Source organism: Pieris brassicae, chromosome 5 (assembly GCF_905147105.1).
Source record: "Pieris brassicae chromosome 5, ilPieBrab1.1, whole genome shotgun sequence".
In the NCBI taxonomy this organism is placed as follows: Eukaryota; Metazoa; Arthropoda; class Insecta; order Lepidoptera; family Pieridae; genus Pieris; species Pieris brassicae.
In genome coordinates this window covers 22,538,839-22,555,582 of record NC_059669.1, presented here as the reverse complement: position 1 = coordinate 22,555,582, position 16,744 = coordinate 22,538,839, and the positions used below count along the sequence as shown (strand labels likewise).

Below are 16,744 nucleotides of genomic sequence, written 5' to 3'. Positions count from 1 at the left end.
TTTAACTCTTTTGCGTTGCTTCTACTAAATTCACTGTCGTCTTTTTCAGTTCATTCAGTGCAGTTTCCACAAGAAGCCAAACGTTGTTTACTGTACCTATTATAAATAATTTAATGATTTTAAAGTGCACTTTAAGACAATCAATAGCTACATAATAATTATCAACGATGAAAGATCGCCTCCCTTCTAGCTTAATGCCACATTAAGCCTTACTTACTTAACGCCTTAACTTCATCAAAATGAAATTTCTGTTTGTTTCTTGTAGTTTACAGTTAATTTAGCGTTTTGCCTCGGTTTAGTTGAAATATGCATGAGATGATGCTAGCGAAGACACGATTTCAGCGCTGACAATGTTGGTTATTGGGTCTGGTTTGGTATCTTTTCGTTTGGAGTTTATTTGAGTATTGTACCAAATTTTTTGGTTGGTAGTAAGCAATATTAAATAAAATGTAGCGGTGATATTCATGAGTTTATTACGATATCATATAATTATTTAAGCTGATGATTTAGTTTGGTTAAATGCGTTTGGTATTTTTTTATATAATTACGTTATGCCTTTTTTAAACTTTTCTATTTTTCCGTAGTTAGTTACAGTAGCAGTAAATAACGGGCTGAAAGATGACCTGATCTTAAGTGTTACCGCCACTCATGGACACATACATTGCTGGTAGGCCTTCATGTGTTGGCGGCTTTTTAAGAATTGATACGCTCTTTTCTTGAAAGATCCGAAGTGGAATTCAAAAAATCTTTATTCAATAACAAGTTACATTGTTTTAGCAGGTATTGGAGCCCCTGAACTAACTCTAGGGAGACCTGTACATCAGGGTCCTCCGCTCTTCCAATTGTTTAATGAAATAGTAACTTAACAATAATTGAAAACAAAATACTATATTATAAGGAATTGGCTCGGAAGTACTTCAGACTTCTTCTTACTTCATCCACCTTTCACGTTTTGTTGCACGACCGCCACCACAATTGATATTGCCGAGCGAGTACAGGTACCTGTAGGTGATTAGTACGTGTCGTAATGAAACAGTGAAGTGTCCTGACAAGGACAGTTGTAAACGTTATCGTCATGAAACAATAATTTGTTCTGAAAAGAACAGTGAATTGGCGTTATCGTTAGACCACGACATCGAACTGTTCTGAGAAGAACACGTTCGTACCCTTCGACGGTTGCGCGCAGAAAAGGACAACTCGTAGTTAGTGCTGCACCCTCCCTCGCGAGGGGGGTGTTTTGTCCTGTTCGGGGCGTATGCCCCCTTCAGGTGGTGTATATGTTCGCGCCCTGCTGATACAGGGCGGTACGGGGGCGGGCATATAGCGCTTGGTGAGGGCTGCAGGCGCGCGGGGAGACTCAGTCTCTACCCGCTGCGCGCAGCCGATGGGGTCAAGTCCGGTGGTTATGATGATGAGGAGGGGTCAAGGAGTAGTCTCGACTTGGCCCTGGTGTCGTGATGATGAGTGATGGTATCGGGCAGCTTGCGCGGCTCGCGGTCAAGCACCGCCGGGTGAGACCCCCGGTTGACCCGGGGGAGGCCCAGCGAGGCGACCAGCGGTCGAAGCCGCGTTTGCTGCCCTGGTGTCGTCGGGACCCGCGGAGAAGAGCTCACGCGGGTACTTGTATTGGTCGGGCGGCCTGGAGTGCCACGGCGCGATGTTTTGGAGGTGAGGATGTTGAGAGGCGTCCGCTCGATCAAACATCCTCATCGCGAGCCGTGCGACGAACTCGTCGATCGACTCCATCCGCAAGTCTCGCGCTATGGTGGCGTTTCTCACGTAGCGTGGTGCCTGTACAGCGCACCGTAAGACGGTGTTTTGTACGGTGCGCAGTCTTCGGCCTTTGGTCTCCTTGGCAAAGGAGAACCACGCCGGTGCCGCGTACGTGAGGTGAGGGCGCACATACAGTTTATGTAGCGCGAGCTTGGTGCGGAGAGGTAGGTTGCCTGTGATCAGTGGGCGAAGCGTGTGCCGCAACGTCGTCGGTGTACGTGGTGTAGAGCAAGGGCGATAGCACGCTGCCTTGCGGGACGCCCGCCGTGATGGGTCGCGGTCTCGACGCAGCCTCTCCCGTCGCAACGAAAAATGTGCGCTCAGTGAGAAAGGCGCGGAGCACGGCGACCATTCGGCGGGGCAGTGGAGACTCGATGAGCTTCAGCACGAGGCCGTCGTGCCAGACACGGTCAAAGGCCTTCGCCATGTCCAGCATAACGGCGGCGGCCCCCTCCTTTTTGTTGAGGGCCGAGGCTGCAGTGAAGAGCACCTTCGTCAGCTGCAGCGTCGTGCTGTGCTCGCCGCGGAAGCCGAACTGTTCGGGCCTCGGCTGCAGGTATTGTTCGATCCTCTGCAGCAACAGCCACTCGAACAGTTTCGTCTGCGTCGAGAGCAAGGTGATGGGTCGATAGCTCTCGGGTCGGGTAGAGTCCTTCCCGGGCTTCGATATTAGGATCACCTTGCCCTCTTTCCATGATCTGGGGCAGTGCGTATACCGGAGGATACCCGTGAAGAGGCGCGACAGCGCAACTATCCACCTCATGGGCAGATGGCGCAGCGCCTCGTGGGTGATGCCGTCCGGTCCCGGCGCCTTCCTGGGTCGCAGTCGTGAGATCCTCTTCCGCACTTGTGACGGTGAGAAGAAGATCTGGGCTTCGTCGGTAGGGATCGGGCACGTCAGCCACGCCTCGACAGCGTTTACCACCTCTGCCACGCGCGTAGGGGACGTCGCGGGGTTCGGCGAAAACTGGCGCTGGAGGTGTTCGCGAATATTTCGGCCCGATCTGTGTCGTTGTAGGTAATGGCGCCGTTGCTGTCACGCAGGGGACGCTTCGGCTCTGGAGTCCTGTAGAGACGGCGGCAAAGTTGGTAGAGACGAGTAGGCTCTGTGGTGGCCTCTCCCAGTGTGCGCTCCCATGTGCGCCGTTCGTGTGAGGCCAGCTCGGCCTTGACACGTTCGGCGAGGCGATTCAGCTGCGTTTTGAGCGCGGGGCAGCGGTTGCGCTGCCATTGCCTCCTGAGCGCGCGCTTGCGCTGAATCAGCCTTTGCACATGGGGTGCAAGGTCCTGGCAGGTGATCTCCGGCGTGCGCGTTGTGGTCGCTGCCTGGAGTTGCCGCGTCATGGACTCCGCCATGTCGTCAACGGCGCCTGAGAAAAGGACAACTTTTTGCCGCGCCTCGATTTTATCGTCTACGCACCCTTCGCATCTTGGTACCACATGTTACCACTAGTGGCCAGTGTAGGATAACTTTTGTATATAAATCTACAGTTTTAAAAAATTAAACACATTCCACATTCCATCTTCACCTCTTCTCAACGAATTATTAGGAAGTTTTATTTTAACCAAATAAGGACCAATCAACATAAACCAAAATAACCTAAATACCTATAGGAAAAAAGATGCCATACTGATGAGCAAGGAAGAGAGCTTTGCGGATAGCACGTTGCCAGAAAATAATTATAGGCAAGCATAAAAGTATAAACGTGGGGCACCAATGAAGTGTTGCAAAACGGGAAAAAATTTCAGGGCTTCAATCGCGTGGGGTATTACGCAGGTAATTGAAATGTTCTAAAAAAAACCTCCGCGGTGGCATGTTTTGGGCGAACATTGTATTAATTATTTCCGCAGCTGTTAATAATGTCTTGATAAGTATGCATACAATATGTGTGCTGTATAAATTATTTCAATGAATTCCTAAGATATCACCTATAATGAGTACAGGCGGGTAAAACGGGCTAAGATAGTTTAATTTAATAATAAAACCATTACAAACTAATAATTGTACTTTTATTTCCTTACTGTAACAATATTGATTTAAGCTAAAATTACATAACAATCAAACAAATGAATCGAAATCACAGACATCTTTTTGGAAGACTTCATTGGTCGTTTCATTTTTAATTAAAGATTTTGTGTGGTATTTTCATAAATATATAATACTGTATATCCTTATCTAATCAAAACAAATAAGCAACGAAAATATTATATATTGCCATAGTATTCTACTGATAACAAAGTTTTCACTTATTTTGAATAGGTAGTTGTATGAATTAAAATATTACTTTAGCTCATTTAATGTGTCATAAACTTTATTTATATTTAAGTGACACAGTAATAAACTAGGCTTAATTACTATCCACACTAATAAAAACAATGATTAACTAGTATTATTGTCTTCTTTCTTAACATTGCATAACATTATATTATATTAAATGCAACATATAACTTTGTTAAGTTTTTTGCAACAAATTAAGCACTTTATCACTTAAGTTTTATCTCCGTAGCCATTATGGTGATTTTGGGTTGCTCAATAATCTGCTTGTTTTGAATTAACCGTAGCTCTATCATCTTAGGTGGAATCTTTCCAAGGGGTTGAATTCCTGAAATTGTTATTTTTAAGAAAATGGGTAAATGAAACATTGTTGCATTATCTAATAGACTTAAGTTGATGAGTTCACATATTTTTTTAAATAAATTTGTACAAAATCTTACTTCTAGCATTATCATAGGTGTCTTTAACAATTGCTTGTAGTGTGGCAATTGTTTGCTCTAAAGTTAACTTTAAATTGTTTTTAGTTCTGTATGACCATGCTAAAAACAATGCTGCAAATAAATCTCCTGTGCCTGTAAAGGTTGCATCCACTTTTGGTATCTGTACCTGGTAACAGCAATCTAAAAATTGAAATGTAATAGATAGAATCACATTCTAAATAAGTGTATATGCAATGCCACATCCATTTAGTTTATACACAAAATTTCTATACCTTTATTGCTGGCAATGGCAATCATGTTTTTACCATCTCCTAAGTCTGTACTTGACAGGACAACTGTTTTCACACCTTTATTATGTAGAGCTTGTATTACTTTCACTGCCCCATCCAAATCTTTCATAGTCAGACCAGTCAATAACTCTGCTTCAAATTGGTTCGGGGTCAAAATGTCAGCTAATGGTACCACATCATCCCTATAAACTGGTAAAATGCTCTCAGGCACATAGAGCTTACCATTATCACCCATGACAGGATCGCATACTAGAATTATATATAAAATATACTCTACAGTGTTAACATACTAAAATTTATTTTAATTAATAGGTAACATTGAATAGATTTAGAGTTTGTTTTATCATACAACAACCAGGCATTGCTACATTTAAGCAAGACACAACTAGCTAAATTAAATTGTATAATAAAAACTTTTAGTATCTGTTATTATAAATTATCATAAATGCAGACTTGAAATTACCTTACTTTTATACAATTCATATAAGTATTACTTACCATAAACTAGATCAGGGTTTTTTACCCTCAAATTTTTAATTATTTGTGCAATCTTTTTTAAGGATTCTGGTGATCTTGAATAGCCTGTTAAAAAGTGTGTATAGTAGTCAACATCATTCAAAACAAGACCGTTTATGAGTTCTTCCATATCCTCATTTTGTAAAACAGTTCCTTTAACATCTTTGTATCCAGTATGAGTTGAAAATTGCACAGTATTGATTGCGTCTACTTCTAGACCAAGAACCTTAAAACATTGAAATTGTTAACATATATTAATGAAATTAAATATTTTCTTATCTAATTTTGTAACTTACTTGAAGTGGGAATACAGCACTCTTATTTCCCACGTAACCATGAACGACATGACTCTGAATAGAAAGAACTCTCGGCGTTGAAGTCATGATAATAAAAAATCCACTAAAATCTTTAATTCTAATAAAGAGACTATTTAAATGAAATAACTGAACAAGAAAGTTACTTCGGCTTTACACCTACTAAATAATAGACTAATAAGCGTATATCAAGCAACAGCCGAAGTCATAATAACACAGACATCTAATAAATCTAATATATACTAGTTATCACAACACATAATTGTTGATAAGGTTTGTTACCAGGGCTGCCAGATCATTTAATTTTATACAAATTGTGCATATCCAGAGTTGCTATGAACGAATTTTTCTATAGAAAGGGTCAAACGGGCAGGAGGCTTACCTGATGTTTAGTGATACTCTCAAGTCTCAACGCCAGAGGACTCACAAGTGGCGGTGACAGTCTTTTAATTATTGGTACGCTTTTTTTCTTGAAGGACCCTTAGTCGAATTTATTCCAAAATATGCAGAAGAAAAATGGTCGTGAATAGGATACAGCCTTGTGGAATCCCAGCGTTGACGGGTTTGTAATCAAAACATGCTCAATTAATGATGACCCTGATGCTCCAATCGGCCAGAAAATTGGAGATCCTGTGGCATGATTTATCAGGTAGCCCATAGACAGGAAACTCCGAGAGAAGTGCTTTGTGCCACATCTGATTGAAGACTTTCCCTTGGACTTAATTGCTTCTATGTGTAAGGTTTTTTTTATGTTACAGGAGGCAGACGGGCAGGAGGCTCATCTGATGTTAAGTGGACCCACCCATGGACACTCTCAATGCCAGAGGGGTCACGTTTCCGGCAATTTAAGAATCTCTTCCCTCTTGAAGGTCCCTAAGTCGAATTGGTTCGGAAATACTTCACTGCCTTGAAAACCCCCAGTTTTGGAACGGCGGACATCGAGGTGATACGGGTAGATTTTCGTATTCTGCCTCGACGTCCGATGATGAAATTCAGCCGCAGGTATTAATCGGAACAACTCGGCAAACGGAAGAATTTACCGAAGGCAACTCCTTCTACACTCACTGGACTCAATTTTCTCCCCGGCTGATACTTCCTACCCCTCTTATCCGGTGTTCAAATTGGAATATCTTTTATGCCGCAAGCGGGAGTATGCGAGTCAGGGTCATGCGCCAAAACACAAGCGTGCGCGTTTTCCGCTAAAACCACACCTTTTATCGCTACTCCTCTTTTCAAAGACACTTTTCTTAAAGCCACAGCTAGCATCGGAATACCTGGCGTTGACTTATCGAACGTTTAGTTTCGCGGTCATTTGGAGAGAAAAGCTAAAATAGCCTGCAAAAAGCTTGGTGTGCTCAACGAAGCAAGACGCTACTTCACTCCGTGCAACTGTATAAAACTTAAATTCGGCCAGACATGGAGTACTGTTCTCACCTCTGGGCAGGGCTCCCTAGCTCCTTCCACTTAACCGTATTCAACGAAGAGCGTTTCGAATCTTCGACGACCAATCCTTCTCCAAGCGGCTTGATCTTTTAGCTTTGCGAAGACATGTTGCTTCCCTCAGCATCTTCTACCGCATTAATTGAATTCTTTGCTCCGCTCTAAAGAATTGTTTGGACTAATAACTGCGGCTGAATTCCATCATTGGACGTCGAGGCAGAACGCAAAATTCCATCCCCTCCATCTCGTTGCCTGACCTTCCACTGATGTTAAGTGGACTCATCTGATGTTAAGTGGACCCACCCATGGACACTCTCAATGCCAGAGGGGTCACGTTTCCGGCAATTTAAGAATCTCTTCCCTCTTGAAGGTCCCTAAGTCGAATTGGTTCGGAAATACTTCACTGCCTTGAAAACCCCCAGTTTTGGAACGGCGGACATCGAGGTGATACGGGTAGATTTTCGTATTCTGCCTCGACGTCCGATGATGAAATTCAGCCGCAGGTATTAATCGGAACAACTCGGCAAACGGAAGAATTTACCGAAGGCAACTCCTTCTACACTCACTGGACTCAATTTTCTCCCCGGCTGATACTTCCTACCCCTCTTATCCGGTGTTCAAATTGGAATATCTTTTATGCCGCAAGCGGGAGTATGCGAGTCAGGGTCATGCGCCAAAACACAAGCGTGCGCGTTTTCCGCTAAAACCACACCTTTTATCGCTACTCCTCTTTTCAAAGACACTTTTCTTAAAGCCACAGCTAGCATCGGAATACCTGGCGTTGACTTATCGAACGTTTAGTTTCGCGGTCATTTGGAGAGAAAAGCTAAAATAGCCTGCAAAAAGCTTGGTGTGCTCAACGAAGCAAGACGCTACTTCACTCCGTGCAACTGTATAAAACTTAAATTCGGCCAGACATGGAGTACTGTTCTCACCTCTGGGCAGGGCTCCCTAGCTCCTTCCACTTAACCGTATTCAACGAAGAGCGTTTCGAATCTTCGACGACCAATCCTTCTCCAAGCGGCTTGATCTTTTAGCTTTGCGAAGACATGTTGCTTCCCTCAGCATCTTCTACCGCATTAATTGAATTCTTTGCTCCGCTCTAAAGAATTGTTTGGACTAATAACTGCGGCTGAATTCCATCATTGGACGTCGAGGCAGAACGCAAAATTCCATCCCCTCCATCTCGTTGCCTGACCTTCCACAGCACAGCGCTTGTTAAAGCACTTTTTACGTCTGGTTTTGTTATACAGTAGAACACGTTTAAACGACGACACACTACTTTTTTTAAAGATCCTAATTAAAATGGATTGTGATCATTTTAATTAAGACGAATGTTTAAAGAAGGCTGAAAGATTTAGTGACAATAATTATACAATCCGGATTTTCCAAACTCTAGAACTAGCAGCCCTGTTTTTGTTAATAAATAATAGTTGATATTTGACAACTGACAGACCTAACGAGACAAATTCACTGTGCATGTTTGTTTGACAGTGACTTTGTATAGAAATGGTCACCTGACGACGAACAAAATACTGTTGAAAGATATTGGTAGTTTTGTAGAAAATAATTCTTAGCCCCACAATAAACACTTCAGCTCAAAACAAACTTAAATGTTTTATTTAAGTATATGTATTTGTTTCATTTAAATCTAGTTAATTTATAATATGTTTAACTTGAACTTTAAGAACAAGTATAGATTTTATAAATACACCTAGTTAAAGTATATCTTATATGCTATATAGCTATGCTTTTTTATATAATTTATAATATAAAAACATATTTAAAATATACAATACAGGTGATTTCTTAATTACTACCAGGTTGATCTCTTGTTGTCTCATAAGCCCTCTCAAGGGTGTTAGTAATAATCTTCATATCATTTTCTATGCTTCTTGCCCAATTTTCAACATCACCAATTTCTTTTAAAGCACTGCTGAAATTTTCTACAAGAGCTAACCACTGCTGAGTTTGTTTTGAAAAATTTATAGCCCCTTGATGTAACAACTTTGCCTCCGCATCAAGTTTCTTTTGATTGAGATATGCTTGTGCCACTCTAAAACAAATATTATCTCTCAAAATGGAAAATATATACTTGTTTTTAATACTATTGTGGTGTTAATAATAATTTAATACATTAATCTTTATATTATATGAAATTAATATTAACATTTACATTGCTAGATAAGATATAATATTACTTTACAGGAACTCACTTAATACATTGTACTAAATAATTTATAATGAAAGAGAATTTTATGTTGCTTAATCCACCATTATTCACTCTTTATTAAAGAATAGGACATAAGTATAAATTTGGAGACATAATTTGTTGATGTGTACCAATTCCTATAGCAATTAACAACAAAACATTAATCTCTCTTCTCTTTACAGTGTATACATTAATTTAACAGAGACACTAGAGTAAGTTATTTCATTCAGTCATTTTATATAACAAACTGACACTGATTTAGTGCTTAATAATAACACTGCTATTTTTTTATAAATAAAATAATGGTCCATACAATAATTGTATGAAGTATGAAGAATTAGAATATTACCCAACATTTAGGTGATCTACAAGGGCCTGAGTTAAATCATTGGCAGCAGATATACATTCCTTTCTTTTTTGTTCTGAAATTAAAAGGGTATTGGGGTTAAATAGAAGTATAGTTAAAAATAATCCAGAATAAACTATATATACCTTGAGTTGTCCTTTTCGCAGCTTGTTTAGCTTGGTGTTCTTTTACAAGAGACGATAGCATATTGAAAGATATATTATTTCAAAGATCTGTTTTAGTTAGAAATGTTTAAAACAATATTAGTTGACAAGGTATCAAACTTCTCTACTATTAAAATATATAATAAATAGGTAAGCTCATACACACAATAATTTTAACTAATTTTTAATATTAACATGATAAGTGAAGAGTAATTTCCATATTTATTTACTAAATCACTATTTGATAGTTAAGCTAAACTACACAGTAATCAGTATCTACACCTTGACATTCATTTTGTGGCGACGTGACAACTGACAGTTTTAACTCCAGGCCCTTATTGCAGACTCAAAGCGTACAAACTGAAAATCACTTGCCAGTTGGGTTTGAGTGGGTAAGAGTCAATTGACTCGATAATTTTAGCGTAATTTTTAGCTCTACCGTGAAAAAACAATATAGCATAATGCGATGCCACAGTCTTTATATGATATTCCACGGTTATGTGCGCATGACAATAATTGAAACACACCTTCTTATTTGTAAAGAATATATTAGTCTCAAAGCAACGTTTTAGCTCCTTCATCACAGCGAAAACACAAATTTAGCAGAAACAGATCGAAGAGTACTTGAGTTACTAGTACAAGCAGACAGAATTCTAACGTTTGACGTTGCGAGGGTAACTTTACTTTACTGCGTAGAGGAATTGCAAGTAATAGAGGAATTATTTGCCACACAGCTCAAATTAAACAATATTAATATAAACCGATGGAAGAAAATAAGGATTAAGTATGCCTCTAATGTTGTAGTTGCAGTTATTTTTACAATTTATTAGCAATGAGAATCCAAAGTGCAACTAAATAGTATATTAACTACAAATATATAACAATATTTAGTCTTCTTTTTGTTGAGTGTTGTGGATGGATCCATATTTTTCTTTTAATTTTTCAGTGAACTCTGGGTCGTCCCAACCCCATAAGAAATGTGTGCCGTCCCCGGTGCGATAGGTTCGTTTTTGGACTATCTCAGGTGACACTGACTTTAGATCGTAAGCTTGACCAATCTGAAAAAAGACCGAAAGAGCTTTTATATATGCTTTTATCAAAGACCTCATTTTAGAGATCCACTCAGTCTAGCTATTGCTCACAGCTTCTGTCGATGAGCTGCGTTACGAATTGTTAAGCGGTTGCCTATAGTAAAACTCACTTTTGCCATAGCTTCAATAAAAACAATAGTGGGCGTAAGCATGTTGTAAAGAGGTAGTTCAGTAGCGCGGTAATCCCACGGAAACGTGTGGTGGTAGTTGTGGAAACCTTCTACACAGATCATCCAAACTCCTATGTTGTCTCGTGGATTCAACGATCTGGAAGTAAAATTAACGCTATAAAAAAATGTTATTCCTTTATTATTTTATTAAGAGACTTTTCATAAACATATACAAATTTATCGTTACTATCTCTAGAAACTAGCTCAATCCCAGCGATAAAGAAATTATATTAAAATGCAATTGTTATTATGTTGTTAACTCAAAATCACTGACACAATTATAAAAGACAAATTATGTATAAAAAGAAATACGACTCACTTATCGTACGGACGGTATCCGAAGGTGTGAGAGAAACTATTGACACTCCACACAACATTAATTCCACATGTGTAACGAAGTATAGTAGGAATAAAGAAGGCATTTAGCCAAGTTTCACCCCAGAAATATACTGGAATAATCGTCGGTAGAAGGAAGCACAGGATTGGCATCATTTTCATATAATGTCTGGAAAATGTTTTGTTACGTTACATTTTTGTACAATTGGAACGATAAAAGGCACATAGTTTATTAGTTAGTTTTAACAATAAGTCACAAAGTTCTAACATATTCTATTAATGTTTTAGGAAAGACACATTTAGACAGCTGTTTGAATAACATTATGTGTCTTACAACTGCAATACATACTTCTTTTGAAACATTACAACTGGGTCCTCATATAAATCTGTGACGTCAATCCTTCGACCTCCTTCGATGACCTCAGGGCTCTTCTTGCAGCACAACCAGCCCATGTGAGAGAAAAACAGACCTCTTTCAGCATTGTGGGGATCGGCGTCTGTGTCTGCATACTTGTGATGAGTCCGGTGATCACGGGCCCACTCGAATATACAGTCCTGTTAAACGATGATGGAAATAGAACTCTGTTTCGATTGATTTAATTAGGGATTGGAGCAGGTAATCCGATACGGATTACTTACTTACTCGATTATTGACATAAAAAGAGGAATGAGACAGATTTCGAAATGTGTCTGCGTTCTTTGTTCGGTCACGGGGCTAAAATATTTTTTTTTTACCAAATTACCAGATTCTTATATGAATAAGAATAAATATACTGTAACTTGTTAATGGCGACACTGATATGCAGCAATCTATAATAACATTTAAGAAAAAATTTATGATTCTATAGTTGCGATATTTGCTAAAACTTATTTCACATTTTTACAACATAGGCTATCGCTTATTGCTATAAGCTATTGCAAAATTCATATATCGGAACCAAATTATGAAATCTTTAATAGGTGTCGGTTGATAGCATTAAAACATCAGCATTGTTAAGTCACAATCAAAATCACACGCTACATGCTATTCGATAGGGAAAGGGGATGAAGCGAGAGAGAAGGAAGAAGAAGATCCGTGGTGTCTGCTACACCTTCGGGAAAACGGGGTTAAGATATAAATAAAATTAATAAACAAAGTTAATAATTAAATGTATATAATCGTCCATGTAAATTGATCCGCTACGATGGCTCGTTAGTGTTTTTAATGGGACAATAACATGCAATAATTTGAAAATATCTTCTGCCCTTTTGTATAGCAAAGTTATTACATGAGATAACACACCCTATTTATAGCTGTCGGATATTATAAAAAAAATATTATGTGTACCCTACCTACAATGTAATTCAGTCTTGTACGCTTGTAGCAAGAGATGCAAATTGCATATTAAAACTTCGAATAAAAAAGTACTAAAAATTATTCTAATAATAATAATAATTTGCTCTACAACGAATAGATAATTAGATAGTTACTAAATTATGTTAAGACAATTGACTTAACCGATATTGTATTTCAAATTTGCATGAAAATCATATTATCATACACTAACATTTATTTAATGCGCTTTCTATTCTAGTGGAACGCCCGAGTAAAAACTTACGACGGACGTCAAAATATCATCATGGCGCTTTGATTTCAACGATTGGTCCGAAGAAAAATGTGATCTATCGGTGCATGTTTTATTACTATGTTTAGGCAATCTATAATAATTAGTGCTTATTTATAATATTTAAAAATTGCGACATATTTTTTAAGAACAAACAAATAATCTTTAAAACTAATTAAAAATGGGTTTAGTCCATTCCAATAAAATGTATCAATTTCTTTATCAAAAGTCTTATTTATATATAGGTATGTACATACATAGAAAATAAAGTTTATTTTAATTAGGTGTCTTCCTATTATAATTGTTTCCTTAATAATTAATAAAGTTAAGTAAATTTAATTACAGAGAACGCTTTATTAATTAAATTATAACTTATAATAAAAAATATGACAGTTAATATTGATCAGCGTAGTATGTACGTAAGCACCAAATGAAATTACGTAATTTTTTAGGTCTCTCCTGCTTACAAATAACTGTGTAAATCTCAAATACTGCATCACATTATATTATTATCTTTGCGACGTTGCCGAGCTTTGATTCTACTGTCATTATTCACAGATTGGCAACCTCGCCTAGGCGTCAGTGCGTAGGAATGATTTTGTCTATTTAAATTAATTGTCTCCTAGTTACAATTTAATTGCGTTATGTAAAAGAAATAAAGATAATATAAAAATACCTGAAATCCCATAGTTTGCCAAATCATAAGCAAGACACGTAAAGGTGTCTTGGCTTTGTAGCAGCGGTGTGTCCAGAGCCTGTGAGACCCTGCGCCGATTCCAATGGCGCACATGAGATGAACTAGAAATGCTGCGAAAAAATGACTTTGATGTTAGTAATATGAGCCCCAATTACAACACACCTAAAGGAATGATCTAGAGATTACGTACCGAAAACATTTGTTTGCCATTTAGCAGAGGTCACACCCAAATAAATCCCATAAGCGGAGCCGATGTGTAAAAAGAGGAACCAGAATATATTGAACCAGACATATTCGTATTTCTTCGGAGCTGCCTTTTTAAGCACCGATACGTCTTTGGCGAGACCCAAATCTGGAGTCTGAGTATCAGATTCGAAAACTACACCACTAGGGGTCGGTTCCGCTTGTGGTGGCATCCTCTGTAACCAATATAAAAATTATTGTTAATTTATGACATGTTTTCGTTTATCCAAATTATATTATGGTATATAACATATTATATATAAAGTTTAGAATTGTACCCTTAAAAGTTTTCACCTACTCAAACGATGGCGATATGCTATCTGAAAATGCTATACTATGCGGTTCGTAAATTATGACAAAATTTACCAAAGATATAAAAACAAATGAAGATCACCGAAAGTGTAAAAGTATTTAAGGAAATTTTTCAAAGCCGAATATGAATTTATCCTGAATACTAATATAATCCAAGGGATGTTTTACTTACCACCAATATTAACAAACTAATCGAAATAAGATAACGCAACTAATTTATATACGAATAATAACAATGGGATTACACACGTTTATTATTCCGATGATGTTAATTAAGTGACATCGAAGCTTACAAACAATTGTAATTAACATTATTTTGTTCCTTCTATTTAAATTTCGTATTTAATTTCCTGAGCTGAATTTTCTTTGGTATATAAATACAATTAAACACCGATACTAGATTAGTAATAAAATGTCGTATTTAAATAATTTTTTGCATATTTCTGAACGCAACGGACGGTAGGACGTAAAATCAAATTTCCTATTTTCATGTAAACCAGTCGCAGGGCATATGGATTTCGGCTACAAATCACCAGGAATGGCAGTCTCGCTTGTAATTTCCGTGAGTCGCTTCAAACGAATTTACCAAACCCATGGATTTGTAATATCTAAGCCCCAAGAGAAATCAATAAGTTATTTTTAAACGTTTATAGACCAAAGCATATATATATAATGAAATTTGACAAATTCATTATGACTTATGGGATATATACATAGGTATTTACATATTTACTGTGCAGCAAAGTATAGTAGCAAAAAAATAAATTTCAAATAAAAAACTGCCAAATTACGTAGCAAATAAGAATATTCTACAGTAAATATAATCCGTGAATGACATCAAAGAATACTGTTCATCTCGAGACGTCGCAGATTTGTAAATGCGGTAAACATATGAGAGAGAATGAATGGGAAATCTTCCGAGCGGCTAACTGGGGCGTGAAACTGAGGTTTTATTTTGAGGAGCCTTTTACTGAGACCACTCCGATTTTCTTCCACTCCACTGATAATCTGCACGAAATAGGAATTAAAAGAGAATGGATTCATTCGTGAATACTTAAAACGAGTTCTTTTTGTGTCTCAAATAAGCAATGACGTTTAAGAGCTAAATATGTTACTGCCGTGAAACCGACGATCCGCGAGAGTGAACACTCTATACAATAAATCGTAGTAACATAATAAAATAAAACAACTGTCAAAACAATATTTGTTTCTGTATTTATGTAAATATATAAAGACATTTAATTTAAATCCGGGTTATTAGGTTCGTCTCAGAATATTCATTGAATTGAGTAATTGACCGATTGTCGGTAACAAAGGGCGCTCAGAACATTGATAAATTAATTTAAAACCGGCTAATTTCGGAAATATATATTGAAGGAAGAGCATTTGCTTCATTATTCAATTAGTTCCACTATTTACATTGACATTTATGTATTGTTTGATTTATAAAGTTCATAAATAATCATATTGCTAAACACTACACTTCAGTTTGTAGCACTCGTTTTTAGCTAAGTTAGATACACTTATCTTCATAACCAAACAATCTAGAATCGTTTAGGTGACATAGATTACTGAATAATAATTTTAACTGTCTACAGATTATGTTTTAATTTGGATCAACACAGTTTTAATGTACGAACAACAATCCAATTGTCAATTCCCACTGAGTCACAGGTCAAGGAAGAAGTTCAATGAATCAATTCAAATAAATAAAATCCTTACAAATTACAAAAGTAATGTCTGTAAACATTAGTTTTATTAATATTTGGCTAATAACAACATTAAGTGCGCTTTTAACAAATAATAATTGAGTTTATCTTAGCAAGATGTTCACTAATGATTTTAGTTTCTCTGAATAGATCGAGTCGAAGTGAAGTTGAATGCTGTTCTTCATTTAATTAACACTAGGTATTGTACATACTCTGCTGAGCTCTGTTTTGTTACAGTAATCTATTGAAACTGTTCCACGCCTTCCTGTTAATGCTTTTGGCTCTACTAGGATAGTTTTCCGGGCTGAATTTTATATATGTATAGTTATACGTACAATAGCATATTCTGCGAAAATGAAAAAATAATAAAAACAACTCGTTTACGTCGATTTTTACTCTGGTTTTTTGCAGTCGGTCAATAAATCTGTCAATATTTTTTAAATATTTTATTGCCCATCACTAATACTGAAATTACGTAAGAACTAACATGACCACTTTCTTATAAATGACGATAATAACAAAATAATTTTTACAAAACTCAAATACGGGAATACATAATGCACTCAATTTATTTCTATAATTGATTCTATATTAAGATTATTCATTAGTTTAATTTGTGTAATCGAACCGAACTAGTACACATTCCTCTTCGCATTGCTGCCTACACAACACTATACTACAAGATCACAAAGAATAAATATAATATTATCCTTGGGCAGCAACAACAAAGGTTGAATTTGTTAGCGACGTCCCACCTGTCCTATAATTGAGATGCCAACCAGAATGAAATTATCACCTCGAGGACGCTCCTA

General features: G+C 37.5%; 3 protein-coding genes across 3 annotated transcripts; all 3 read right to left on the bottom strand.

Annotated features, from left to right (window-relative positions):
* Positions 1-3,766: 3,766 nt before the first annotated feature.
* LOC123709896 (pyridoxal kinase) lies at positions 3,767-7,299 on the bottom strand. Its single transcript, XM_045661495.1, has 5 exons — positions 5,591-7,299; positions 5,277-5,520; positions 4,761-5,027; positions 4,489-4,668; positions 3,767-4,376 (listed from the first exon to the last, which is right to left on the bottom strand). Exons 1-5 carry the CDS (start codon positions 5,675-5,677, stop codon positions 4,258-4,260), a joined length of 897 nt encoding a protein of 298 aa, XP_045517451.1. The 5' UTR covers positions 5,678-7,299; the 3' UTR covers positions 3,767-4,257.
* A 28-nt stretch (positions 7,300-7,327) lies between these two features.
* Positions 7,328-10,050, bottom strand: LOC123709898 (biogenesis of lysosome-related organelles complex 1 subunit 1). The gene is made up of 3 exons (XM_045661496.1): positions 9,753-10,050; positions 9,610-9,682; positions 7,328-9,104 (listed from the first exon to the last, which is right to left on the bottom strand). Exons 1-3 carry the CDS (start codon positions 9,811-9,813, stop codon positions 8,858-8,860), a joined length of 381 nt encoding a protein of 126 aa, XP_045517452.1. The 5' UTR covers positions 9,814-10,050; the 3' UTR covers positions 7,328-8,857.
* A 566-nt stretch (positions 10,051-10,616) lies between these two features.
* On the bottom strand, positions 10,617-14,087 carry LOC123709743 (acyl-CoA Delta-9 desaturase-like). Its single transcript, XM_045661269.1, has 6 exons — positions 13,859-14,087; positions 13,648-13,778; positions 11,717-11,922; positions 11,351-11,536; positions 10,972-11,128; positions 10,617-10,828 (listed from the first exon to the last, which is right to left on the bottom strand). Exons 1-6 carry the CDS (start codon positions 14,082-14,084, stop codon positions 10,658-10,660), a joined length of 1,077 nt encoding a protein of 358 aa, XP_045517225.1. The 5' UTR covers positions 14,085-14,087; the 3' UTR covers positions 10,617-10,657.
* Positions 14,088-16,744: the final 2,657 nt, after the last annotated feature.